Source organism: Rhinolophus hipposideros (assembly GCF_964194185.1).
Source record: "Rhinolophus hipposideros genome assembly, chromosome: 2".
Classification (NCBI taxonomy): domain Eukaryota; kingdom Metazoa; phylum Chordata; class Mammalia; order Chiroptera; family Rhinolophidae; genus Rhinolophus; species Rhinolophus hipposideros.
Genome location: NC_138048.1, coordinates 106079483 through 106106823, shown reverse-complemented (window position 1 = coordinate 106106823; position 27341 = coordinate 106079483). Strand labels below are relative to the sequence as shown.

Sequence of the window (27341 nt, the reverse complement as noted above, 5' to 3'; positions counted from 1 at the left end):
TATTAGTACTGGAAATGAATAGTATGGACACATTCCTTTGCTAGGTTATTACCTGTCTCCGCCACTAGAAAAGAAGCTTCCTGAGGGCCCCCCAAAGTTGTCAGGTATGTTGCTATTTTGTGCATTGCTGGCTAGAACGGCTCCTGGAATATAATAGGGGTTCAAAGTACTTTTGTTGACCGATTGAGTGAAGGGCAGAATGTGGCTCGAGTATCTGAGTCCGTGGTTCAGTGAACCCGTCTCTTCCACACCTCAGGTGCTTAGAGAGGGAGAAAGATGCTCTCAGTTTTCTACGTGATTCATTCTTTATCAGACAGATCAACACATCCGTGGGTTCACTTGGTAGGGGGTCTCTGTAGAACTGTGGAGGGCACTGGCGCTGGATTGGGCTGGCACATTGCGCATATTCCAACACAGTGGAATCGGAGTTTAAGGCGCAAGTCAAAAGGGAGCATCTGACAGGACTGGTCAGCTGCTGCCTCACGGCTCAGAGGTGTAAGAGGTCACGGCATTTTGCTTGCTCTTTTGGTTTTCTGCTGAATCCGCACAATTTTTTAGTATAACGATGGCTGGAAGAAGGTTTTCCCCTCCTCCCATTTACAAAATGAGCTAGTACGTGCTGTCACAGCCTGCGGTTAGGTCACCGAGCATAACTTTCCAATTAAGTCATGCGTCTCGCATCTCTCATTTCTGATGAAATCGCTGAAGTGCTGAGAAATCAGGGCATGTGACGTTCAATAAAACTTATTCCCAGAACAACTCTTTCACCCAGGAAAGAACTTCCAGCAGATGTGCCTTTGGCTCTACACAACCAGCTGGACTCCTCCAGCTCACTGTCCACTTCCTCCCTTCCAGGCCAATGCAGGACCCAATGGGCACAGACTCAAGCTTCTGTAGACGACTTTGTTTACATCACAAGCTTTGTTGTCGTTTTTACTAAACGTTTTTTCTTTTTACCACAACTGCCAAATAGAAATTTACACTTATTTATCTGTTCAAGAAATAGTTAATTTGTTCCGGTCAATTTCCTCTGCTGGTGCCCTCTTCCTGGCTGAAGCAGCATTTTGGAGTGGATGTGGACTTTAGTATTTCTATCTGTAGCGATCTACAACTTCAGGGTCAGGTGGGGCCGCACACCAGGCATGCCTGTGGTAGATAATGACACATCACAACATTTACTGGAGCTTACTATGTGCCAGGCTCCGTGTTAAGAACAGCGCTTTACATGTACAGTCCTTCCACCTCCTTTCTCTTTTCACTTCAGGCCAGCCTCTATCCCAGACACAGCAGGGAATCAGTGTCTTTTTCCACTGTGTTGGAATATGCGCAATGTGCCAGCCCAATCCAGCGCCAGTGCCCTCCACAGTTCTACAGAGACCCCCTACCAAGTGAACCCACGGATGTGTTGATCTGTCTGATAAAGAATGAATCACGTAGAAAACTGAGAGCATCTTTCTCCCTCTCTAAGCACCTGAGGTGTGGAAGAGATGGGTTCACTGAACCACGGACTCAGATACTCGAGCCACATTCTGCCCTTCACTCAATCGGTCAACAAAATTACGCTGAACCCCTATTACATGCCAGGAGCTGTTCTAGCCAGCAATGCACAAAATAGCAACATACCTGACAACTTTGGGGGGCCCTCAGGAAGCTTCTTTTCTAGTGGCGGAGACAGCTTCTAATAACCTAGCAAAGGAATGTGTCCATACTATTCATTTCCAGTACTAATAAGTGCTATTAAGAATAATACAGTAGGGGAGGGATAGAGGGGGCATGAGTGGGACATGGCACAATTATATGTATGACCGACATGGAAGTCCTGCTGTGGAGGTGCCGTGTTAACACTGACCCAATGAAACGAGAGAGCCAACCTGGTGAACATCTGCAGAAAGAGCAAGGATCCCAGGGAAAGGACATCATAAGGATACAAGTTCTGAGGCAAGGAGGGGCTTGGTGTGTTTTAGAAATTGCAAGAAGACCATTGTGGTTGGAGCAGAATGAGAGACAAGGAGCGTGGAGGAATTCAAGATCATAAAGTTACATGAACATCAGTTGTATAGAGACCTGTGAGCCATGATAAAACATTTGGATTTTCTTCTAAACGTGTTGAGAAAGCTTCACAGCAGAAGAATGGCATGATCTGGTTTATATTTTAAAATATTGTTTCAATTATTTTGTGGAGTAGAAGCAATTGGGAGACTATTGCCGGTGAGAGATGACGGTGCCTTTGACAGGGCAAAGGTGAAGGAGGTTGTCGTTTTCTGTTGCTGCTGTGACAAGTTACCACAAACTAGTGCCTGAAAGCAACAGTAACTTATTACCTTAGAGCGCTATAGGTCGGGGGTCCAGGACAGCCTCATGATGCTAAAACCAAGGTGTTGGCAGGGCTGCAGTCCTCTCTAAAGGGGAAGAACGTGTTTCCTGTTCATCTGCGTTGTGAGAACTCAGTTCCTGGCTACAGCACCAAGGTCTCTGTTTTCTTGCAGGCTGCAAAATGAGGGCTGTTCCCAGCTTCTAGAGGCTGCCACATTCCTTGACTCATAATCTCTTTTATCTTCAAAGCCAGCAATAGGGGTTGAGTTCTTGTCCCGTCATATCTCTCTAATCCATTTTTCTTCCTTTCTCTTCCACTGAGAATACATGTTATTAGATTTGGTCACCCAGATAATCTTGAATAATCTCCCATCTAAGGTCTATAACCGTAATTACATCAACCAGTCCCTGTTGCCATGTAAAGTGACATTCATAGGTTCTGGGGATTAAATCATGGACATCTTTGGGGACCATTATTTTGGCATTTACAGAGATGGTGACAATAGTTCGATTCCAGATATATTTGAATGATATTTCCAAGAAGACAATTGATGAATGATGTGAAGAAGAGAACCAAAACCCCATGGCCTGACTTTGGGTAACATCATCTACTGATGTAGAGAGTAATGGGGTTTGGAGAGAAATCTAGTATTGATATGTAGATTTAAGGTGTCTATTCAATGTCTAAGTGAAATTCCAAGTCAACTGGATAACAAATCTGGAGTTTAAGGGAAAGGTCAAGGATGAATATAAAAATGTGGAACGGTCAGCTTATGCGTGGTTTTTAAAGCCATGAGACAAAGTGAAATGTGAACCCACCTAAGGAGAGACTGTAGATAGAGAAGAAAATCAGAAACTCAGTCCAAAGTGAACCAACATTTAGACTCACATGAAAAGGAGAATCCTAAAAAACAAACAAACAAAAACATAGAGACGTTAGTGAAGTAGAAGGGGGAGAATGGAGCTTCATGGAATCCAAAGGATAAATTTCAAGGAAGAAGTGGTCAAGTGTTCCAAAAGCCGCCCATGGGTCAAGCAAGATGAAGAATGGAATGAGTCCAACTGACAAGATGGCAGTGGTTGGTGACTTTGATGGTCTTAATGTGGAGGATAAAAGCTTGATTGGAATTGAAAGGTTAGGTAGTTGGAACTGTGATTTGGAGCAACTTTTGTGAGGAGTTTTGCTATAAAGAACAGCAAATTGGGTTGGTGTCTGGAGGAGGATGAGAAATCAAACCAGGACAGTGTTTGGCAGGGAAGCATGTTTGCTGATGGAAATGATCCAGAAGAGAAGGAAACACTGATGAGGCTGGGAAGCCACCTGGAGGTGGGGTCTGGGGCATAGACACATCAGGCCCCTTATCACAGAAGGAGGCAGATTGCCTGCGTAAGACACAGACTGTAGCTAAGCTGGCAATTTGGTGGGGAAAATACAAAGTAGTTCTCTTTTGATTGTTCAGAGAAATAAAACAAGATCATTAATTGGGATTGATTATTACTCAGCAAATATTTCCTCCCTTCCCCTGCCATGTCCATCTGAGAAGTGGACTTCCCTACTCCATTGCAGAGGGGCTTGGCCTTGTGACTTAGTTTGGCCAATAGAGGTGAGGAGGGAACAGGGAATTAAAATGACCTGGCCCAGCATGGTCTGGTCTCTGTGCTACTGTTTTTGCCATGAGAAGAATGTGTAGCCACCAGCTGGTACCAGAATAATGAAAGACACATGGAACAAGCAATCTTGCCTGATCCATAGAGCTAGAAGCATGATCAGAAATGCTTGCTGTTGTATGCCACTAGGATTTTGTACTTGCTTGTTACACAGCAAAAACTTGCTGATACAGAAGAATACTGGCAGGTTTGAGGAGAAAATATGAAATAATAATCTCTGGATGTAAGAGGAAGAATTGAGCAGAGAAAGTCCCAGAACAGCTGGGCAGTGCTGGAGAACTACACAAGGTTGTGTCATCAATTCAAAGTGGCACCAGTGAGCACTGTTGGCGATTGTTTCTAGCTGCTTTCAGTTGCTTGGAAGCAGGTGAGAAATAGTCAGAAAATGTAATCTAGCCAAGACAGGAGGTTTGCCAAGCAAAGTCAAAAGGGGCAAAGGAGCTGAGGGTGTTTGCAAGGGAGTGATTTAATTCAAAAACCATGAATGCTAAACTAGGTTAAAAAAAAAAAAAAGAGCCAACCTGAAAGAGTAATGATCAGTGAAAAGAAAGGGGGCTCAATAAATTGGTGGTCCCACTGTAGAGTAAGGGTAAATGGACTAGAGTAAGTGACAATAAAAAGTGGGGAGTCTGAAACAATTGTGTTTAGAATTAAAATGTGAGAGGTCTAAAGATGACCAAAGGAGCAGGTGGTGAGATGAAGTAGAGAAAAACTTGAGGTGTGAGCAGAGAGGAAATGAAGGAATTGGGAAGTCCAAGGTTGGTAGTTTGACCTGAGTATTGAATCAGCCAGACAGTGTTGAAGACAATATTGTTCAGAAGTTATATTTGTTTATATTAAGTTGAAGGTAGACATGAGTTTCCAGACCAAGGACAAATTACAACTTACCACACTCCTTCCCCTACACACCTATTCTTGCCCCTGGGGTTGTAATGAGCTACGTCAGATGTCACATTACACACACTGCATTCCACAAATGAAAATATGAATCTGGATGGTTATATTGCATAGCTTGTATGGTAGATCTCCTCCCTTTCTGAAAAAGGGAACTACAACTTGTCTCCTGTCTAACAAAAACCATAGTTGAACAGCAGTTAAAATGTTAAAACAGATTTTATTCAGATCAATTGCAATAGAGGGAAAAAGACCTCAGTATAGAACCAGCATGGACAAGCGGGAATGATGGCCAAGGAACAGGGTGGGGTCAATGAATGGAAAATTAGAGGAAACATTGCTAAACTGACCTTGCAGGATCCTTGCTAAGGGTAGGCCAGGGTGATCAGATATCACCTGGAGGATGATGGAGGATAGGAAACCTGATCAGATATCAAGGGTGGAGAGTTTTGATTAAACTGACTTAGCAGGGTTCTTGCTAAAACTAGATTTTATAAAGAAGTATACAAATGGGCATAGGAGAAGGTTCAGGAACCTAACTACTGTTTGGTCAAGCAAAGAATTTTTGTCACTCACTAGTGTAAATAAATTCTCCTTGGAAAAGATCCTGGGTTCTTACCCTTTGGAATGTAAATAAGTGACTTTAAGAGAAGAGAGGATTAGTCTTTCCAGCTTCAAAACCCAGGGATGGCCCCTGGTTTCATCCCCACCTGGAAATGTAAACACACACTTCCAGGAAGGTGAATCTCTCTGGAAAGTCTCCCATAATCGAACTACCACCTTTTAACTTCCAAGGCTTGTTCTTTTAGCTCAGTTCCCAAGTTTCAATAAAATTTGCTCAGAAAACTCTGTGCAGAAACATAAAAGTATTTTCTCCACATTTCCCCAGCTAATAAGAATGAACTGAGTGTCCAAACCTTCAATGAACAAGAAGTGACCAAAAGATGAGCTGAGGGCTGTGAAAGTCAGTGTGGTACGATGACTAATTGTATGTGTCCACTTAACAGGGCCACAGGGCACCCCATATTTTATTAAACACTATTCTGGGTGTGTCTGTGAGGGTGTTTCTGGATGAGATTAACATCTGAACTGATAGACTTAGTAAAGTAGATCCTGCTCAGGTCACCAGTGACCGGCTTCTACTACCGAGAATGGGAGGTGAAACTCAGCACTTTGGTTACATAATGGAAGATGAATCATAGTCAACATTCTCTGAAGATAATGTGAGCATTCAAAAACTTTCCCTCAGAAGATCCCCAGGAACCCAACACCCACAAATTATGGCAGATCCAGCCCAAGGGTAGGTCCTTCAGAATCTTCCCCACCTTCTCCATTCTGGGTTCCACCTTACTCGCCTCACTACACCATTGTCTGCTGCCTGAGGTGCTCTGGAGCTACACTCTGACTCCTGGTAACGTTTCTTCCTCTTCCGGTGACTTCTCTCCCCATAGAGACCTTCCTCCCTCACATAGTGAATCAGTACAAAAGTCACCGCCTCACCGTATTTGTCCAACTCTCCTTGGCCTTCTCCACTTCACACATCATCTCTCTTCTTTCATTTATTCAACATGATTATGAGCCCACCTTCAGACAATTCTTTTTAAATTGCCTAAAGCATGTGTCCTTCTCTGTAAAGTGTACCCAATGGGCTGTTGCTCACAGTTCCATCTCCAAGTCATCTTTGGGGTTCCAGTCCACCCATCTTCGACTCCTTCTCTTAGCATTATCTCTTCCTAAATGTAAGTAGCCTTTGATACCCATCTCTCGCAAAGACCTCACTATGACATGCAAACAACAGCAAAACCTCCCAGCCCCCCTCCCATAAGTAAACATGAAATCTCATAACTGAACTCACTACCTTGTTACTTGGTAATGAGGCTAACAGCTCGCTTCTGAAAACATTCATTTAAATGTTTTCACGGTTGACTCTACATTACTTAGTCTCTCACGTCAACAGCCTGTTCTACATTTTAATCTTTTAAGAAGGCATAAATCACAGCTTTATATTATGGAGTGTCACATTCAGACAGATGTTATTATTTTTATCCTAATGATGAAAAACAAGAGCCAAGAGTACGTTGGTGCTTTTCTAAAACATGGCACACTCTCACTACAATTTGCCATTGGTCTTTGAAGCTTAGAATTGTGCATTTTCTGGAGGACAGATCTAAATTTTGTGATTTGTCGATATTGTACCTGCCCACATTTGCTTTGGAAAGATAAATGAGTTTAGAGCATGTTACCCTCGTTAATTTTTAAGTCTAGTTACTCCTTTAGGCCTCTTGAGAAACACTTGCATATCAGTGACAATGAAAGAATGCTGGTCACCACCCCCACTCCAGCTTCTTCATTAATTTGTTTCCTTATAATCATAATCAAAGAGCAGCTGCAAGGACTGCACATGTCCTCAGCAGTTTGTCCCTAAAGCAGAAAGACTTCAAGTAGTCAACTCTTGGTACCAGAAGCTGTGTCAATCACATCCGAGACTTTTCAAGTCCTCTTCTCTTCCTCCCCTGACCTTTGCTTGTTTGATTGTAGCATCAAATGGGAAGAGGCAAAAGGAGATGAACCTCTCTGCGGCAGGTGCCACCTCCTCCACCTGCTGTCCACAGATGTGGTGAGAGTTCGGGACGAGCACAGACCCTGCAGCACCCTTCCTCAGGCAGCACCGTGGGTCTTTCTTCATCTGTGCTCCAGGGTCTTCTCAATAGTTGGGATGGAGGGAAGAAAGACGTCAAGGTCCCCAGGCAATGGGAATGGGGCAGGTGGGTATGCATTGCAGCCTCCTGGCTCCAGGTGGCCCTCCCTGGGAGCCTCCCATACTCCTCGCAGGAGCCCCTGCCCCAGTCTTGATCCATCATTGTCACAGCAGCACACCCCATTGGCTCTCTATACTATACTGATAACATCCATACCCATATGTTGGCTTTCCCTCCCTCCCTGCCCCACTCTCCCTACTCCGAACTCCTCTTCCTGGACCATCTTTGGTCGGCAAGGAGACTGGAACTAGCCACCCATCCCCCATTGATTTTGCTACTCGTGTAGTCAGGAAGCTGAGTGAGGAAGTAACTGAATTTATGAATTTCTGTGACAATTTTTGGTCATCTGAAAATGTCTTTAATTCCTTTAATTCCTCAAAAATTCCTGACCTATATGTATGTTGGCTACAATGTAGCCAGTCTTTGAAGAAATATGAAGTAGACAGACCTGAGAAACAAAGATGCTCCTCTCTTTTAGATAGTAGCTCATATGAAAACTTGAATGTAAGTCCAGGGGGATATTGTCCTTACAAACAGCAGTCAAAACAACACCTTGACAAACCAATAAGTTGAAAATTCTGTTCAGACCGTATCTTAGTCTTTGTGTCCTAAAAAACCTTGGAAAATCAATACATGTTTATTGACTGACTCTTAAGCTTCGATTGAAGAAAGCAAATAAAAGTTCTGAAATAAATGTGGCCGTCCATCGCCGTGACACTCTGTGTCCCCAGAACACTGTATCCCAGAATGAATCATGGGTCTACCTCAGCAGCCAAGTCATCCAACGATGCTACATCTCTAGCTCTTCATGTGATATTTTTATAATTTTCATAGTATTTGTTGACTCACATAACATAAAATCTTTTACTGAAGTTTTCCTCTCTACATTTCAAATGAACACAAGTCACGTCATAGCAGTACGTAAATAACTCTCCTTGTGTATTAAGATACATAAAAACAGACTGGGAAAATGTCTGCGTCAGAACATTTTACGGTTTAAGCATGAATTTCTCTAACTTGGGATTTGGGGTTTAGAGTTTTTGTTTTGGTCATTTTTATTATGTGTGTGTGTTTCCTGGAGAGAGAGAGAGGTCAGAACTGGGGGAGGGATATAAATGATAAATGTCTAACCATTGCATTGTTTTGTGCACCTGAAACTAATTTAAAAATGTTAAAAAAAAAGAAAGAAAAGAAAAAGAATTGGGGGACTACCTTATTATTGATAAGCTTAGATTATTGGTAATCCATGATTTTGAATTATGGGATATCAGTGCTAAGATCTGACATGTATCTTCATAAATTATTTAAAAGGGATTGCATCTTACATTTAAAGATGATGAAAAGTCCATTCAGAAGAAGTAGGCATACAGAAGTTTATGTAAACAGCTAGGAAAATGGCAGATGACTTTAAAAATGGACAAGGAGATTTTTATAGAAGCAGTGCATGAGTGTATGTGGCAGCTGCTCTGCTTCCCTCAGCAGCGTGGGTCTGGACTTGTGCTTTGGAGACTGAGAATCTCCCTGCTTCCTTTCCCACCAGCTCAAGGCTGCTGCTCTGCGCGTAGGGTGAGGCATTAGAGTGGGGCTTCCTTCTTCCCCCACACACTCCCTGCCCACGCCGCCCCTGCAGTGGTACCTAATATTGGCTGCAGGCCTGCACCACCAGTGCCGAACACCAGCCTTTCTGGAGAGCCCCCCGGAAGTGTGTCATAGACTAGAGTTCATGAGTGAGGGTGAGTTTCTTTGTGTCTGGTGTTCCCGAGGTCTGTCTGCTGCCATGTGAGTCACACTAGGCCTATGGCAATTAGTTGAAACTTAAGCGGATTTCTTTGAAACACTTTAATGTTCTGCTCTAGTGCTGCTCCTGCCTTTTCTGGGGGAAGGGTCTCTCCTACTTAGGTTTCATGCTACTTGATCACGCTACTTTCACACCCCTGATCTGAGCAATCTAATAATGATGGGTTCCAGAAAAGCTATGATTTTGTAGTTTCACTGCCTTTTTCACATGGAAGTCTGAGTGACATTCATTCCAGCTCTCTAGGTCCCAGGCAGAAGTGAAACGCGTGTCCCGTTCTCAGTGGCCAGTCTTCTGCATGTAAATAGACATATTAATATAGTAAAGGCACAAACCACCAGTAAAAATGCATTTTGCAAGGAGAACAATGTCAAGCACTGCACTGCTATTACCAGGAAGCTCTGATGTCACTGAGAATTCTCCATGGCTCAAACATTGTCAAAAAATTTGTAAACATCCAGTTAAGAGGAACAACAGATGGAAGGAGAGGAAAGTGATGTGTAAACATGCGAATTTGGGGATTCCTCTCTTCCCTCTGCCAAACCTCCTTTGGAAGTCAAATGTGATACTGTGGAAAAGGAAATACAGGACTATTTCAAAGATAAGGGGACATTCACAGGCAGGTAGGCTAAAGGCTCTAACCCTTTCCAAGGACACAGTATCCTAAATGACAATTATTTTGCGCTGCCCATTTTACTATTCTGAAATTAAATTCATAGATAATGTAACTGACTTAAAGACTTAAATTTAAAGACACGAAACCCCCCATACTGCTGTACACAGGATATAAAGGTGACATAAAAAGGGAGATGTTTAGAAGATAGCAACGCAGTTCCCAGTAGGCGCCACCAGAAGCCACCTGACGTGCTGTATCCCAAGCCCCACCTACAGTCACCAGGAACGCAGGGCTCTACGACGTCCAGATGAATCCCTGGGTGTCCTGGGAGCATCTCAAACACTGCAAGGGGCAAGTCTACTGGCGATGCCGTTTTCCAAAATGGCAAACAACTCGTGATGAAGAGTTTCACAAAACCACATTGAATCTTCCTTTAATATTCAAGGGAGTGGCATTCACAGAAAATTCAGAATAGTTCGCATGCATGACAATCATATTTTATGTTTTTTTCATTGTGAAATATTTATAGTGAGACTAGGCACAGGTAAACAGATTTCTCACTCCATAAATGTCTGATGGGCCATGTGAAAGTTTCACAAGCTTTTCCCAAGTACTGTAGGACGTGTAGGCACCCGACCTCTACTGAAAGTCACGGGCACCTGTCAGTCATTAAGAAATTCAAGCACTCACCCACACCCATTAGGAGAAGAGCCACACCTTTCACCAATGAGGCTATGGCTCAGAGGAGTCAGAGGAGTTGTGTACCCAAAGTCACACAACAAGTCAGCGGGGAGCCCAGGGGCTTCTTTCTAGTCTCTTTCTTCTGCAGCAGACTCCAAAACAGAAAGTCCAACTCTATAATGATCCACTCCCTAACCAAAAAAATCATGAAGTCACCTTATTCACGTGGGTACTTGTGTCCCCTTGGCTTGAGATACTGTGGCACCAGCTGAGCCAACGAGTGGAAAGTGACCCCTGACATACATTAGTCTACAGGGTGAATGACTGCATAAAGCAAAATGAATTTCCATGTGCTCTCACTGCCTTTGGAATAAATCCTTCCTGCGAGTATTTATTGGCCATGCTGAATGTACCTGCCCTGACCGAAGTAACGCCGGGGCCACGGAGGGCAGAAGGCGGACATGGAACCTGCCTCCATCACGGAATTTAATGGGGAAACAGGCATTTCAGGATGAATTACCTAAACAATTATGTCATTAGTTGTCTGCGCAAGGAAGAGGAAATCTAAGCTGACATATTAATATAGTAAAGGCACAAACCACCAGGGAGGGAGTCAGAGTGACACATCAGGGGAACAGGATGCTCTGAGTGACACAGAATAAAGGATTCATTACAGGAATCCGAAGTCACACACTCGCAGGAGATGCTGGGAAGTGAGAGCCCACAAGGGGAGGATGGAAGGATCAGATAAGAGTCACTAAGCAGGAACTAGACAGGAAGCGGATGAGAAGGCCAAGTGGCATTCTGCGTCCAGGATGGGCCTGCAGTCCCCACCGTAAGCAAGAAGAGTTGGACGTGAAGTTCAAGTCAGCAGCAACACAAACTCGGACCTGGGAAGAAAAATGAGGACCCCTGACTTTCTAGCTGCTCGCTTGACCCCAAAGACACAGGTGACTAGCTGGCACCCTTCCGCACAGAGCTGCTCATGCCCCTGCCCAGAACCCAGAGATGCAAGAGAAGGTGCTGGGTGAGCTGGGGTTGCTGCGGCACCAGCAGCTGCCACGCAGCAAGGCAGCCAGCAGATCAGCCTCAGGACCTGCGAGCTTGGGCATATTTCTCTGCGGCCGACTTCCACCCAGAACCATAAAAGAAAGAGTAGCTAGTTCACATAGTCCAAAACCATCCAACCGGCTTCACCAAGGAGACTCTAAAGGATCAGTTGGAGCTGGACAAAGAGAAGAGAGAAGAGGTAAATGTTCAGAGCAAGTGCAAAGGCCCTGGGGTGGCCAGGACCATGGGCCCCCTGGGGAACTTTCTGCATAGCAGTGACTGGAATACAATTTGTGGAGAGCAGTTCTGGCCAGAGGGGTTGGGAACAGACACAGCCAGGCCTCGTGGGCCATGACAGGATTTGAGATTTTATCCTAAGAGTGGCAGAGATCCAGAGAAGATATCACCCAGCACAGAGAATGGACAGAGTACCGCTTTGAAGTCAGAAAGACTTGGGGTCAGGAGCAGCCACAGGCTCGTGACCTCACTTTGGTGCAATGGAGATAAAAGAACACCACAGGGTTCAGTGAGGATTAAGGGAAATCATCCATAAAATTGCCTGTGTGCGGGAGACCAGAGTCTGCATTTTTTCTGTAAAGGGCCAGACAGTAAATATCTTAGGCTTGGTGGGCCAGACAGCCTCTGTCACAACCACTCAACTCTGTCCTCGTGACATGAAAGCAGCCACGGGCAAAACATACATAACTATTGGCCAGGTTCCCACAAACCTTTCCTTGTGGACACTGACATTTGAATTTCACATAATTTTCACGCCATGAAATATTCTTCTTTTGATTTTTTTTTTCCCAACCACTTAAAAATGTAAAAGCCATTTTTGGTATGTGGGTCATGTACAAGAAAGCAGCAGGCTGGGTTCGGCTTATGGGTTAAAGTTTGCTGAGCCCCGTGGTAGACACAAAACAAATGTGTCTCTCTTCCCTTACTCTTTATACACACACGTGTGCATATACACACATGCACACACGCACAAACACACACACACAAACCACACATACACAGGAGCACACATGCATGTGCCACACTACTGTGAGGAGACAGAAGACAAGTGTGGATTTTTCCATTGCCTGCTCCTGCCCTTTGAGCCTGACTACTTTTCACCTAATCCACTCCAATTTGCATTTTTTGAGGGGAAAAAAATAAAAAAAAACTAAATCAACTGTGCTTTTGTTTAATTAGTTTTTGATTTCGACTATAATTTGCCATTATTTGAACTGCCTTGGACTTTATTAGCCATGAAATGGAAGCACAATATTACTAATTGCTCCCAAATCAAGTTACCCTATGAAATATCATACATGCTTAAGGTTTCTGAGAAGAAATGTAATCGATACATTCTGTGCCATGTTTTCCCCACAGATTTCACTGGAACCCTCTACATTTTCTGCTTTGTCAAGCCAATGTGATTAGGAGGCTGGGCCTGAATCTCTCGGTCCGAAGCCACTGGGTGGGCAATAATTCTCACAAATCTTCCACCAGTCCGCAGGTCCAGAACCTCGTTGTATTTTTAGAAATAATAGGAGACACCCAACAAAAGTGGGAAGACAACTGTAGGGTTGCTTTCTGCTCAGGACCCAGTCTGCTGCCTCCAACCCTGTGTTTTGTCCAGGGCCAGGCTGAGAGGCTGGAGTGCCTGCTTCTTGAATGTTGGAGAGTGAGTGACCCCAGACGCCATGGCTGGTGGCCGGATTCACAGGCCGTGCTGGGTGAGAATTAAATATTTACCATCTGCAAGGGGTGCAGCTCCCTCCCGACACACTGTCAGGACCAGCGATATCTGCAGGCGTTCAGAGGGGAACAGCCTTGTCCTAACAGCTGGGCCATGTCAGATGAGGACAGGCAGGGTGTGTGTGTGTCTGTGCAAAGGTTAGTGCCAAGAGGGACTTTAGGGGTCCACCATCGAATCCCTCTGTTCTACTAGTGTGTCACTGCAGATGTGACCTACTCAAGTTCAAGGCAGCCAAATTCCTTGTCTCCAACAGGTATCCTAGTAACCCAAATGGGTTCATCCTTACGGAAAGGAAAAAGTGGAATGCTACTAGGCAAAACGTCCTTCCCCAGGACTTCACAAACACACTCACCATTCCTTGATTTCTGTTTCCTGAATGTTGCCCGATCCTCCTGGCCGGGGAGCGCCGGCCTGCCCCTCCACATCTATGTTCCCCTCTCCCCCATCCCACATGGATGGGCTCCCCGGACCTCTGGCTCAGGTTAGGGTTGGAGAATAGAAGGCAAGATCAGGAGAGTGAGGGGATAGATTGAGAGGCCAGTCTTTGTCACTCCGACTCCCTCCCTGCCGGGTCTCCATGACCTGGCTGTGTCCCTTCACATAAGGCCCAGCAGTTGTCAGGGACCCTCTCCTCTCCCTGCCCGGTCAGCCCTATGGATGGTAACAGCTCCTCAGGGTCCTGCCCCAGGCCTGCTGGGCCACCCGTATGTCCTATCCCGTCCATTCCACCTGCCCCCTGAACCCTTCCTTACTCTCTGGCCTCTCACCTATCTCTCGTCTCTGAACTCTTCACATTCTCAGCTGTTTCACAGAGAGGGCTATCCCTTTTACACGGGAGGGAGGGTTCTTTCCCAACGACGTCACGAGCACCTAAATGGCAGGTTTCACATACTGACACAGCATCGCCTTTTTGCTCTGTGACATCTATTCACCTTTTAGGTCATCAAACTCCAAGGAACTGGCAACGCAGCTTTAATGCCCCTGATGGTTTTCCAAGGTCAGGGCCATGCAGGGAAAAGGAAGTCCTTCTATTCGAGCGCTCCAATTATCTTCAACGTGTTGGTGTTACCACTTAAGTCCTACTCCACGTAAATTATGGAAGACCTTGACTTCATAGGGCAGACTGGGAATCTGACAGAGTAACCAGGTCCAAAACCAAGAAGGACGAGCTGGTAGGTCTCCCCAGCTAGGCTTTTACCACACGAGACCTTGAAAGATGTTTATTTAAGTAAATCTGCAGCCTCATTACCATTCAGTAGCAGAGAGCTATATCTGTCTTCCTAAGAAACCCCCTTGGCCGTGACCTTTGGGGATTGACTGCTCTCACCAGTCCCCTGAGCCTGCGCTAGCTCTACACACTGCAGAGTGAGAGATGAATTGACCACATCAGCAAAACAGCACTTTCAGTCACGAGCTGCCTTGGGGTTTGCAGGATTCCTAAATAGAAACTGGCAAACGCACAGACATAACACTGAGAGAAAACCCGGATTATGTGTTTATATAAAAGAGCCCACTCCGGACATATCAAGGTCATTTTCAAATAGCTAGCTTCTAGCTCAGCACTGTCCAACTGACCTGTCCACGGCCATGAAACCTCTAATCTGTACTGTCCAATATGGTAGCCAATAGCCAATGTGGCGATTGAACACTTGACATGTAGCCGGTGCGATTGAGAAGATGAATCTTATATTTTATTTAATTTCTCATAGTTCAAATATAAATAGCCACATGTGGCTACAGTGTTGGACAGCACCGCTCTTGATAGTTGTTTTCAAATAACTTATCTACCTCTTGTGAAATAAAAACTGGCCTGGATCCCTTTGAGAAGCCTGTGGAATAAGCTACTATAAAACCTTTTCATTAGTGACACAGGAAAGCTTCCCACAGTCTGAAAAATGAAAAAATATTTTGAGAGTGATTCAACAAGCACATACTAAGTTGGAGACATTTCTATGAAAATGATTTGGCATTGTTCTCCTGTGTTCAAAATTTAAACTTCAATTATATTCTATATGCAACCCCCCACCGACTCATAAAATAACAACAGAAATATGATTCTTATAGCCGGCAGGTAGCAAATATTCCTAATTCAATATCTTTCTCAATATTGACTTATTTGATACCAATATTCACTAAGCATCTACAGAATGTCAGATTCTGTAAAGGTTACAGAAAGCATAAATGACCTGATGTTTGCCTTGTCTTGGGATATGAGTTCTGTGGTGGCCTGAGGAGAGTAAATTATTAAGTGAAGAACGTGAAGTTCACTCATTGAACAGCTCTGTCCAAAGTGTTTCCTGAATCTTCTTTCTCCTTGACTTACACCCATTCAAGGATGATGGTGAGAGACAGAATCACACTGGCAGGGAATAAGGAAGTTCTTATATTATAATAAACAAGAGTCTCATTTTGAAGCAGGTACATTGGCAATTTTTTCCATAAAAAGGGACTCGTAGGAAAGTGATATAGCAATGGATTTTTGAAATTTTGCATTTTAGTGCTACTCCAAAAAGAATAGGCAGCCCGTTCCCTCACTTTTGGGACACAATCTTAGAAGAGATGACTTTTTTTTTTTTTCAGGATCTTCCAAACCATGGTGATATTCAAACAATTTGACATCCGTAAGGCACAAACACCACCCAATCAGCATACGTACTATCTGGGCACCGACCAATCAGAATGGATACCTGCCATAGCCCCGTGCTGTCCAGCAAATACCCCTGGAGTTAGCTGCTGATTCACAGAAGGGGGTGCAAGGTAGGGGCTGACTGATGTAAGAGCATAAAGCATTTTATAAATCATGCTCATATATAGACTTATCTACCATTTGATGAGTGTTGAGTAATGAGAAACATTATCTTCATGAATTTGTGTCTTTCACTTGGTAACTTGAAGGAATTCACTAACATCTTAATACATTTTAAAGTCAAATTCTACTTTGGCAATAGCATGGTTTGGCACGAGGGATGCTCAGAGCAGTTGCTAAGTACTAACCATTGCGAAATCTGTACCAACCGGTTCAGAGCTCAGCCAAACCATAATCCTGCCTCCTAGTTCATATATGAAGGGATGGAGTGGGTGGTGGAATCCACCGAGACCTACGTGGAAAAATACATATTTGGAAAAGGCAACAATTTCATTCTTATTAACAACATTTATATTAACTTTAAATGGGACAAATGCACAATAGTTAAAAACTAACATGAAGAGGAGTTTTTTTGTTTTTTTGTTTTTTTTACAGACATCTCCTGTTTTGCTTCTTGGAAAATGCTCGATTCCTGGGGATGTGCAAAAAAGGTGAAAGGGATTGAGAAGTACAAGTTGCCAGTTATAAAAATAGTCACAAGAATGTAAAGTACAGCATAGGGCATATAGTCAATAATATTGTATAACTATGTACAGTGTCAGATGGGTACTAGACTTATGGGGGTGATCACTTCATAAGTTATATAAATGTCTAATCACTACATTGTATACCTGAAACTAAAATAATATTTTATGTCAACTGTAACCGAAAAATAAAATTAAAAATAAAAGAGATTTAAAGACAGAGTAATCAAATGCAACGTATGAACCCTGACTTGGATCCTAAACCAAAAAAAAAAAAAAAAAATCAACTGCAAAAAAGTAACAAGACAATGAGGAAAATTATGAAACTGAATCACTATTTGGTGATATTAAAGAATTTTTTTCAACTTAAAAAAAAGAAAATGCTTGATTCCTAAACATTATGATTCTGTAAACTACCACATGAAGAGTAAAGAGTTACAAAAGACAATACAAGCTTTTTGGTATTTTTTCTTTTATTTATAAAGCACACATTACCCATTTCCAGTTTTGTCACGGTGTTTGTGATATGTGAGGTACAAAGCGTAATCCATGACAGCAAGCCTGATAAGGGGGCAGATAAAAATGAGTGTCTTCATGTAAATATCCAACGATGAAATATTTAGCCAGGTGAATAACAGCTGTAGAATTTAATCTTATTTTTAACCTATGAGTTCTGATTTTTCCAGGCAATTTTAGATGTCTGTCTAATTTGTATCCTCTTTCCTCACTGTTAATATACAATAATGCCCACATAATAAACATACATAAATATAATCTTCACATGACTTAAGGTAATAAAACATTTTTAAAGTTATGGTAGCTTCTAGACTTATCTACCATTTATTGGGTTAACAAGCAGGAGTGTGTAGTGATGAGAAACATCATGAAGAATTCGCAGCTTTTACTTAGCAACTTTATGAAATTCACTGGCACCTTGAAACACATGAACAGTTCAGTTCTACTTTGGAAGCTGGGAAAACCGATTCTTTCTCTGACTGTACGATATCCATTCCGATGATTCCAGCATGGCTTCCTCCAGGTAAGCTGACATTGTCTTACGATAACAGAGAAGAATGTCGACCTCGTCGCGACGTAAGTCACCAGTCAAGTGCAACGTGGAGCCCCAGGGACGTCTTTACTATACTAAAGTCACATTCCTGACCTTCTTAGGACTGGCCATGTAAAAGGTAACATGTGGGCGACTTGATGAGGCGGGCCGATGGTGATCAGGCCCCTGGTAACAAAGGGAAAAGGGCTGATTTAATCGGTTGAGATCACTGTACAAGGCACACTTGAGAAGCTGCGCTCATCAGATAAGATCAAATGAGGGTGCAGAGAGAAACAAAAATGGCAACACACGTCCTTCCTTGAGTTAAGTCTTTTCAATAACACACATTCTAGAAGCTTCCATGAAACCTGTAAGTTCAGTTCCTAAAGAGTGATCCAACTCAAAGAACCAATATTTGTATGAAGGCAACTTACTGCAAAGATGCGGTGTTTTGTCTTTCAATTTTCCTATGGAAATTCTAGGTTTTGGAGAAAAATATAAAATATGTCTAACCTCCTTTGATACGACAGTTATTTACCCCTCTAAAGGGAGGGGTAAAACTGAAGACCTGACTCCCTCTGTCTCCCTGGGCAGTGGGTGCTGCGGGCTCCCATCAGGAATTCTTGCCATCTCGTTCTGAAGTATAATTGCACACAACCCATGCCCTCCTTGGGAGTGGCCGAGGCCTGTCTAAGAGTATCGCCCCATTAAAATGCATGCAGCATGCTTTCCTGCCAGTCCTGACAATGCCAGCTCAGATCCCAGAGCACTGAAATGATATAGCAGGACACCATAAAAGATTTACCTGGCCATAGAATGGTAGTAAATCTTGAGGATAGAATCACTCTGGCTCCTGGTCTTAATTTATTGACTCCCAACCCCACAGAACTAGATTGCTGATGGGATACCCTCGGCAACGCGCTGTAAGAATTGTGCTTCTGCTACAACTATGCCTGAGATTTTTGCTGCCGCTTGCCTTTTGTTTTCACTGCCAAGTTGCACAAATGCATTGCTGTTTCCTAAATTGATCAAGAGTTTATTTATGTAGATCTCAATAGAGGAGGGACTGATGGAGAAGACTTGATCCCCAAAGTTTCAAGTTTTTCATATGCTCATCCCCCAAAACTGGCAGGCTCAGAGAGAATGAGACAGGGAAGACTAAAATAACCAGAAAAATAGATGACAGTAAATTGAGGCCTGGAAAGAAGAGAGGGTAAAAAGGGCTGTCTGTTTTAAATAATTCATTGTGTTGCAAAACATCTGCAAACCTCATGGCTTTGTATAAAAATAAAAGGTGTTTGCCTTTGTCATCAACTGTAAACATTTTTAGTAGGAATTTCTAACTGCATTCATTAGTTTTGTCCTAATGTGTTTCACGGGCAGTTACACCTAAGTTAACTGTATTTCACGAACGGAAAGTCTTATCTGCAAAATAATTGTCAGTGTTAGAGCCTAACAGTAGATTCGGTCACAACAGATATAATCAGGGAGGAAAAGTGTCACTTTGCTAGGTTTCCATTTTGAAAAACATGCTTTTTTTTTTTTTCTGAAACTTTCTGTAATTTAATGTATGATCTGGGGTCTGTACAGTATTTGGTTCCTAAGACCAATGTATAACTTCTGTCCTTTAAAAGTTTAAGAAAGCCATATCTAAAATCCCATTTCTTTCATTCACGTTGAATGTGTGTGCCTTAGGACCCATCCAAACGCGGGAGGTTTCTGAAAGTGTTCGTTCCCCAACAATGTGAATTGTGTCAAGACTCTTCCTCTTGACACCCATCACACCACCCCACAAGCATCTCAAATTCTCCTCTGTGCTTTTCGGCAAGCTCAGTGCCGTGGGGTCATGCAGTACAAGTCATTCCAAATGCACAGTTGTAAGAAAACACCGAGATCTCTGAGATGACTTTCCCCCAGAAACAATGCCACGCATCTCTGTTAGGTTTTCATGCTGGACCATAAAACACTTTCCTCCAAGAGGATCACCTGGGACACGTAGTCAAAATGCCCATTCTTTGGCCAGATATCCCAGAGATTCTGACCCAGAAAGTGTGGAAGAGACTCAGGAGATTGCATTTTAACCTGCACCCAAAGTGCTTCTCTGGATTGAGAACCAGGGCCCAACAGGCAGAGTACCCAGGTAAACGTGTGTATGGTGCTGGAGGCGTCTCCGTGTGCGGCAAGCATTCTTTGGGATCCGAGAGACAAGAAACACATCTAGCATTTCTGCTCGTTGGTGGCAGGAGAAAGGACGGCTCCATCTCTCAGCCTCTGGCAAACAATGCCATGTTCAGGGGAGACGCTGGCTGGGGAGTGGGCTGAGAGGTGGGGGTGAGCAAGGGCGAGAGCCCCATGCAGCCAGGGGGAGCCTCTTCTCATGGTACATGACCCAGTGTCACCCGATGGACCTGACCTATGCCTGCCATCGACCCCCTGTAGCTTCTGACCCTGGTGGCTGACTTTCTACGGGGCAAACCTCCAGCCCACAGCCTATCCCCAACGACTCTGTCCCAGAGACAAGCCTTCACCCCTTCTGACATTTCCTAAAGACGATCAGCACTGAGAGCATTAGGAGATAACTAGGGATCTGAAAAAAGTGGCTCCCCACCAAATTGCACCTTGACGTTCTCCACGGCAGTGTGGGCCTCTGGCTTTCTGAACTTAATCAGAAAGATGCCGAAGGAGCCAGAGTCACGGGAGGCAGGTACAGCAGCAAATGGGGTTTTCTACCCCTTCCTACAGTATTAAAATTTCCGTTTCCTGTAACTGTTAAGTGTAGAATGTAATGAAAACCATGCTTGGTGATGCTCAATGAAGATGTGGCAAGTAGAGGCTCATACAGCCTGGAGATGGAGACACAGACGTGCACTACCCTGGGGGGACAGGAAGCTGTGGCCCTGAAGGCAAAGATGAGAGTAACCAGAAACGCTGCTGCCCCCAGAGTGCCGTGCTCAGCCCTGAGCTGGCTGTGGTCACATACTCAAGGGCTCAGTGTCTGCAGCCCCCTCTAATTGTACAGGAGTCCACGTGACTCTGGCAAGAGTACAGGCACCATCAACCCCGGGCAGGGGACCAGTACATCCCAGGGTACTTAGCCCAGGAACCATGAATGCCTGGGGACTCTGAGCAAATTATAATCACCAGGTGGCATGAAATTACAAAGTAGACAAGTTGATCTTTGGCAACGTTTGTTCCACTTCCATCTCACTATGAGGTGGCCTATAACCCTTAAAGCTGCCACATGCCAGAACCACTCCAGGCTGTTCTGCAACACAGGCGCTCAAGTTGCCTGCCCGTCTACAGAGCCAGGAGGTCCGTAAGTGGGGACAAAGAATCCAAGCCTCCCAAAGGCCACTAAGATGAGTCCCATTTGCAGCCCCCGACTCTTCAGGCTTCCCCTTCCTTGTATCATGTTTGAACCGAGACCCTTGAAGAAAACCAAACTGCCCAAGACCACAAAGGAGTGAAATGGAAATTGACATGAAATCATTTATGTTTCTTCAAGGACCCAAAACACAATGCTATTTTTGTGTTGCGTATTCATCTGTGCTGATCTAATAATATTTCTGGCCATACTGGACTAGGATTATCCACAAAGGGACCGTGGCTACGTGCACGCATGCTCTTTGCATCATTTTGCTTGCGACAGCATAATGCTGGGTATTGAAGTTCTTCTCCACTTTAATGAAGTACGGCTTAATGAGCACCCAGTGATGTGCTGACTCTGGGTTGTCGACGGCCACCCATTAGTTAAGACTGCCTGAAAACGCTGCAGGCTGGTAAGACCAGCAGGGGAAGCAGAGGGGAAGGCCACTTCAAAGACAGGACAAGCACATACACAGCAGTTGCTGTACTGTTGACGAAACCAAGATGGCTCTGCTCTGGGACCTAGTAACTTGGAGCAGGAGCTTTCGTTGCTGTTGCACACACCTTGTCTCTACAGACAGGACATGTGTCTGACCCATCCGCTCCGCAGTAATGAACACTGGCAAGTGTTTTTGCTGCAGGCTGACCCCACAGCTTGAGAGCTCTCATTTTAATCCACAGGCTTTTTAGGACCAGATCCTAGCACAGATTTTCTGCAAAACAGTGTAATCTGTAGTCAACAACGCTGAACTCTAACAAGCCAGATTCTGGGGCAGGAGTCCTGCAGGACACCTCTCTGGGCCCACGAGGCCCATGTGCATGGAAATCTCCCCACAGCAGCCATGCAGGTAACAAAGTGGCAAATTGGAGTCCCACAGAGGCACGCAGAAAGGGGGCCAAGATGAAAGGACAGCGGAAGGGGCTCTCAGGAGCTCTCAGCTTCCTCTCCTGGGCCCTCGAGGGAGCAAGGCTCACTACGGAATGGAGAGAGGGGAAGAGAAAAGCGAGCGCAGATGGCATTGGCCTTTACTGTGACCTAGTGAGTTCTGAGGAAGGTCCTCATCAACCTGCAGAGCAAGAACGTGGCGCCACAGATCAGAGCTGCAGACCTGGCCTTGGAAGTTCTAAAAGGAACCTCTCTGCTAAGGGTCACCTTGACTTGCCTCTATAAGATGGGGCTTGGCCACGTGGCAGCTCTCAAGTGGTTGGTTGACCATGTGCAGGACTATATCCTCTTCAGGCCGAGGGCACAGAAGGAGCAACCATCCCCCTAGGCCAGACGCTTTCTTTCACTGTCCGTCTTGGTCCCTCCCTTCTTTATGTGCTTTATGGGACGTGTAGCCCCAGGTATATCTCGCTTCCACGTTCTCCAAATGGGCAACCTGCAGACAGTGCCTGGGCTCATACTTGCAAAGTCATCGTCTGGTTAATGATCAAAGATGGACCTATTCAGAACTGTGCTTGTCCTAAGCCCCCCACTCTCAATAGAAAAATCCAGCCATTTAAAACCCCTGTGTCTGTTTCTAGCCCAAGCAAAGCAGTCCGTGTTCTTTGCGTCCCACTCGTTCCTTGAAGACACCGATTCTCTGGGCCGAGATACACGGCTCCTGTAGGAGCCCTGTAAACACTTCAAGAAACACAGGTGTGTGTGTCACCGTTCTTTTTCCACCAATAGATTATTTAGCTGGCTACATGTTTAAGTAGCAGAAACTTCTTAAATTTCTTTCCCCGTGTATTTTCAAAACAACACTTCAAGCTTAAGAAGCAACTACTTAGAGCTCCAAAACGTCATTCTCCATTCTTGCATCCAAATACATCTAGAGTTCCCCTTTTTCCTCATTTATACTTCAAGGGGAATCAACTGACATGAGCCCCTTCTGACTCGTCTCCCTGCCTACCCCATCCTCCCCACCCTAGACCTGAGCTCTTTGGCTTATCTAGTGGAAAGACACACCACAGGAAAAGGTAACCATAGAAAAACCACGGAAACAATGGGGAGTGTAAATGTATTCTTGGGTGACCATGCTTTGCGCTGGGTGGGAGGGCCCCTTCATCGGCCCTGCATCCCCCATTGAAAAGCAACATTCTTCACGACCTGGTGATAACTCCCTCTCACCAGCCACTTCTTAGTCGAGAGACTGACCCTTTGAACAGGGACCTCTTGCATCTCTACAATCACCCCTCCCAGCATTAGATTACATGCATCAGAAGACACGTGCCCAAGAGAGCAGCCTTGATGGGAAGACATCTACCTCTCCATTTTCCTGATACCCAGCCTGAGGAAGTAGATTAACTCGTGCCAGGAACTCACAATTTGTCACACAGGCCCGTGTGCTTTCGTGCCATAGGCCCTTCATATGTCTTCCCACCTGACTACGTTGGTTGCTACTAATAGCATCACTAGGGTCCCCCTTATACATGGTTGAGCAATTGTCAAAGCTCCCTGTCCCCCCAAGGCCTGGGACGTACACAAGGCTGGCAAGATGTATGGGTTGAGCTGAATCCCAGCTGCAGGGAGGATATTATAGCCTTGAGCTGCCTGGAAAGTCAAGTGAGTATCTACAGAGAGAGAGAGTGAAGGGATGGGAGAGGTACACTGTCTGCAGTAGGAACGGTGACCCCTGGGCACAACAAAGCCAAGACCATCAGATCTGACTCAATCCATGAGTCTGGCTTTTCCAGAAGCTAAAAGGGGAGAACATCCATTCTTACTGGGGACACCATCGTAGAATCACAAAAAAAGTCCTTCTTATTTAAAGTTGCATTTGTACAAGCCACAAAGTGGTGCTGGTTATATATATTTTGCTTACTATGATTTGGGTTATAAAGAAACGCATTTTCTGCATATAAACTCTAATTCGTTCACGTATGACAACCAACACTGACTCTGTGCCCAAAGAAAAATTAACATGCTGTGCCCTCATGGTTCCTAACTGACTGTTTTCTTTAAGTTCGTGTCATTTGGAAGGACAGCACCTGTCAGAATTTGCCTAACAACCAGCCACATCTACACCTTGTGCCCCACCCAGGAACTCTAGTCTTGTCCACCCAAGTGTACTCTCGACACGTCCCTGGGGATATCTGACAGATACTTCAAGATCTACAAGTCCCAGTGAAACTTCTGCGCTTTCCCCACAAACTTGCTACAACGAGCAAGAGATACCACATGTCTTTGCCCGTTCCCTCCAGGCTCACCAGTTGACATGGGAATGAGCCAAGGCCACATTCTTCCATCACGCACACAAAACAAGCACTGTTTTATAATCACCCACCACAGGGCAAGGGTTTTTAAATGGCCAGAAAAAAGTTCAAAAATAGGAAAAATGGTCTAAATCACCTGATGAGGGTGCCCACTGCTGTGTTCTTCCGGAACACTGGATTCATAAGATTTTGGAGGGAGAGAAGCAGCCTCTGCAACAGAAGAATGATTTTAGAGTGACATGTGACATATAAACCAAGCTACACAGTCCAACAATTCTGACTTATGAAGAAATACATTTGCTTTTATGTAGTACCCCTAGCATAAAATAATCCTTAATCATAAACAGTTTTTTTTAAGTTCCCTTAAAGTTGCATACTTCTAGAATTTTAGTTTTTTAATGAAATAAAGCATGGCAAACTGACTCAATATCAATTCCTTTCTTGACATGTTAATCTCATTTAGAGACAAGACAAAGCCACAGCTTTAAAGGCTGACCAACGAAAACACACGCAGGGCAAAGAGGGGAAAACGGAGCCAGAGGGGTGTGGTATGGGCCATAATTCTGTTCAAAATACTTGATTAATTACTCAACATACTAATGAATAAATATTTGCTCACAAGAAATTTTGCAAGAAGCTGAGAGCACATTATCCCAGGGAACCGTCAATGCTTTGTGGGATACTTTAAAATCCAAAGCATGCAATTTGGAACATCCATGGGAGGCAGCCATAGCAAAATGGGAATAATGGGGCTGCTGAGAATTAAGTTCTAATTTTAGTGGGGAAAAAAACATGTTTTTACGCCTCTCAGTAAGAATCAATTAACTGAAAATCTTTCTGTCAAATTTGTTTTGCCAGGCAACTAGTTAGGGCCAGGTCTCCCTCCCCGGCTACTAAGGAATAATTTGTACACCTTTCTCTCTCGTCTGCCTGCCTGCCTTACAAAAGGATCTCGGTTCAAATCCTACCCCTGCTGCTTACTAGTGACCATGCCGTACTAGTGAGAAGCCCCTCATTAGGGCTGTATCCTCTCAGGATAAGACATGTAGATGATACAAAAAGACTTCTCAAAATTTAGTCTTTCAACATTTTCCCACAACCTGTGAAGTTGAGTAGGAACAGATTTCTGAGCTGAGCTGATTCGAATCTAGTTGAAGTTCTGGGGAAGTTTCCCTCAATATGTTAAAGTGCCTCCTCACACACATTAGTTAAGGCAGAAGGCTTTAAAGAAAGAGAAAGCTTGAAAAAAATTATTTTTAAAAACACAAATTTCCACATCTGTTCATTTTAAACTTTAGACAAAAAGGTAGATTTGTACTGCTAATCTAATCCTAGAATATTTCTTGTTCTGGATTTTCTCCTTCTTCTAAAAGTTACCCCCCAAAACAACGTCCACCAATGGCTAAGTCATCTGCCTTGTGAAGCTGGTGTTCGGTTAGCCAGCTCTCCTCCCCAAAATTCTCCCTTCCAGGTCTTTCTACTGCCCCACCTGTCCACTCACTTGTAGTCTTTGGCTCATGTGAACTGTATCCATAGTTTTCATTTCCGCTCTTTAACTTTGTCTCAAAAGTTTCTTTATTTGTCTTCACATTTGCAGATTTCCTAGAATTAGACCATTTTTAAAAACCACAGGTTAATAGACAATGGTTGTTTACTCCACATCGCTCCACCCAGAGCATTCTTACACGTTCAACTTAGCACAGGCTCGGTCACTGGCTTCCAGAGGATTCTAAGCCTCGGGATGGACCCTCACAGCCACCCACACAGCTGGGGAGATGGCCCGCGTGCTCACACACCCATTATGGGCAGAGCTGGCACATTATCCTGAGATATCCATGGACCCCACACCCACTCAGTACTCAATTCAGAGACCAGTGACCAAATAAAAAAGCAGGGTTGGCAAGGTACAGCCCACACGCCAAATCCAGCCCACCGTCTATTTTTATAAATAAAGCTTTATTGGAACACAGCTACAGCTACCTGCTTCCATGTTGTCTATGGCTGCTTTCACGTTACAGAAGGAGAGGTGAGTAGTTGTGACACCGCAAAACCAAAACTATTTACTATCTGACCCTTTATAGAAAAAGTGTGACAACCTCCAAAATAGAGCATAAACGGGTGCAGCTTCCCAGAAACAGGAAATTTGGCAATGCATATCCAAAGCTTTTTAAATATTCATGCTTGAGCACTAAGAATTTATTATAGGGAGATAAGGGTACATGCAAAGATTTACTTGAAAGGGTGCTCATTCATGAGCTGTCTACACTAGCAGAAACTAGAAACAACCCAAATGCCCAACCATAGGAGACTAGTAAAATAAATAACAATACATCTCTACAATGGAATTCCATGCCACCTGTAAAAATTACTATGCATGAGAATTCTCATGCACTGATGGAGAAGTGTAAGCTGGTACATCTACTGTGGAAAACAGTGTGGCAGTATCGTCTCAAGCGGAGCATATACCTACGCTATGAGCCAGCTTTCACTAGTAGATATATACCCAATAGAACACACGGAGCACGTCACCAAATGACAGAATACTCAGTGCAGTAGAATTCAGCACGGCCCCAACCTCAAAACTATCCCAATGCCCATTTAAAGTAAAATGGCAACGTAAATCGCATATATGCCCCCATGTAGTATTATGTAATAATACACTCTCTGTTCTACAGTCAACAGTCAAGGTCTGTCTGACAACGGGATCAGGAAGCCCATGAGTGACGGTACACCATATGATTCCTTTTGGTTAACGTTTATGTGAATCCCGTCTCTGGGGATGTTGAGACAGCTGTCAGCAATGTGAACCCTGAAGGAGGACAACAATCTAATGGGGGGCTGAGGGGCTTTTTGGGGCGCTGGGGTGCTCTAGT

At 44.3% G+C, this 27341-nt stretch overlaps 1 protein-coding gene across 7 annotated transcripts in view; it reads right to left on the bottom strand.

Annotated features, from left to right (window-relative positions):
- Positions 1-17332: 17332 nt before the first annotated feature.
- LOC308489149 (beta-1,3-galactosyltransferase 5-like) overlaps positions 17333-27341 on the bottom strand; it is a 129407-nt gene continuing 119398 nt past the window's right edge. For all 7 annotated transcript variants that reach the window (XM_081029897.1, XM_081029898.1, XM_081029900.1 and 4 more), the window contains 3 exons: positions 25970-26070; positions 24605-24678; positions 17333-18087 (listed from right to left, as the gene is read on the bottom strand). In XM_081029897.1, the coding sequence (XP_080886023.1) occupies positions 17992-18087; positions 24605-24678; positions 25970-26070 (271 nt within the window). In that variant the 3' untranslated portion in view covers positions 17333-17991. The remainder of the gene's footprint in view (positions 18088-24604; positions 24679-25969; positions 26071-27341) is intronic.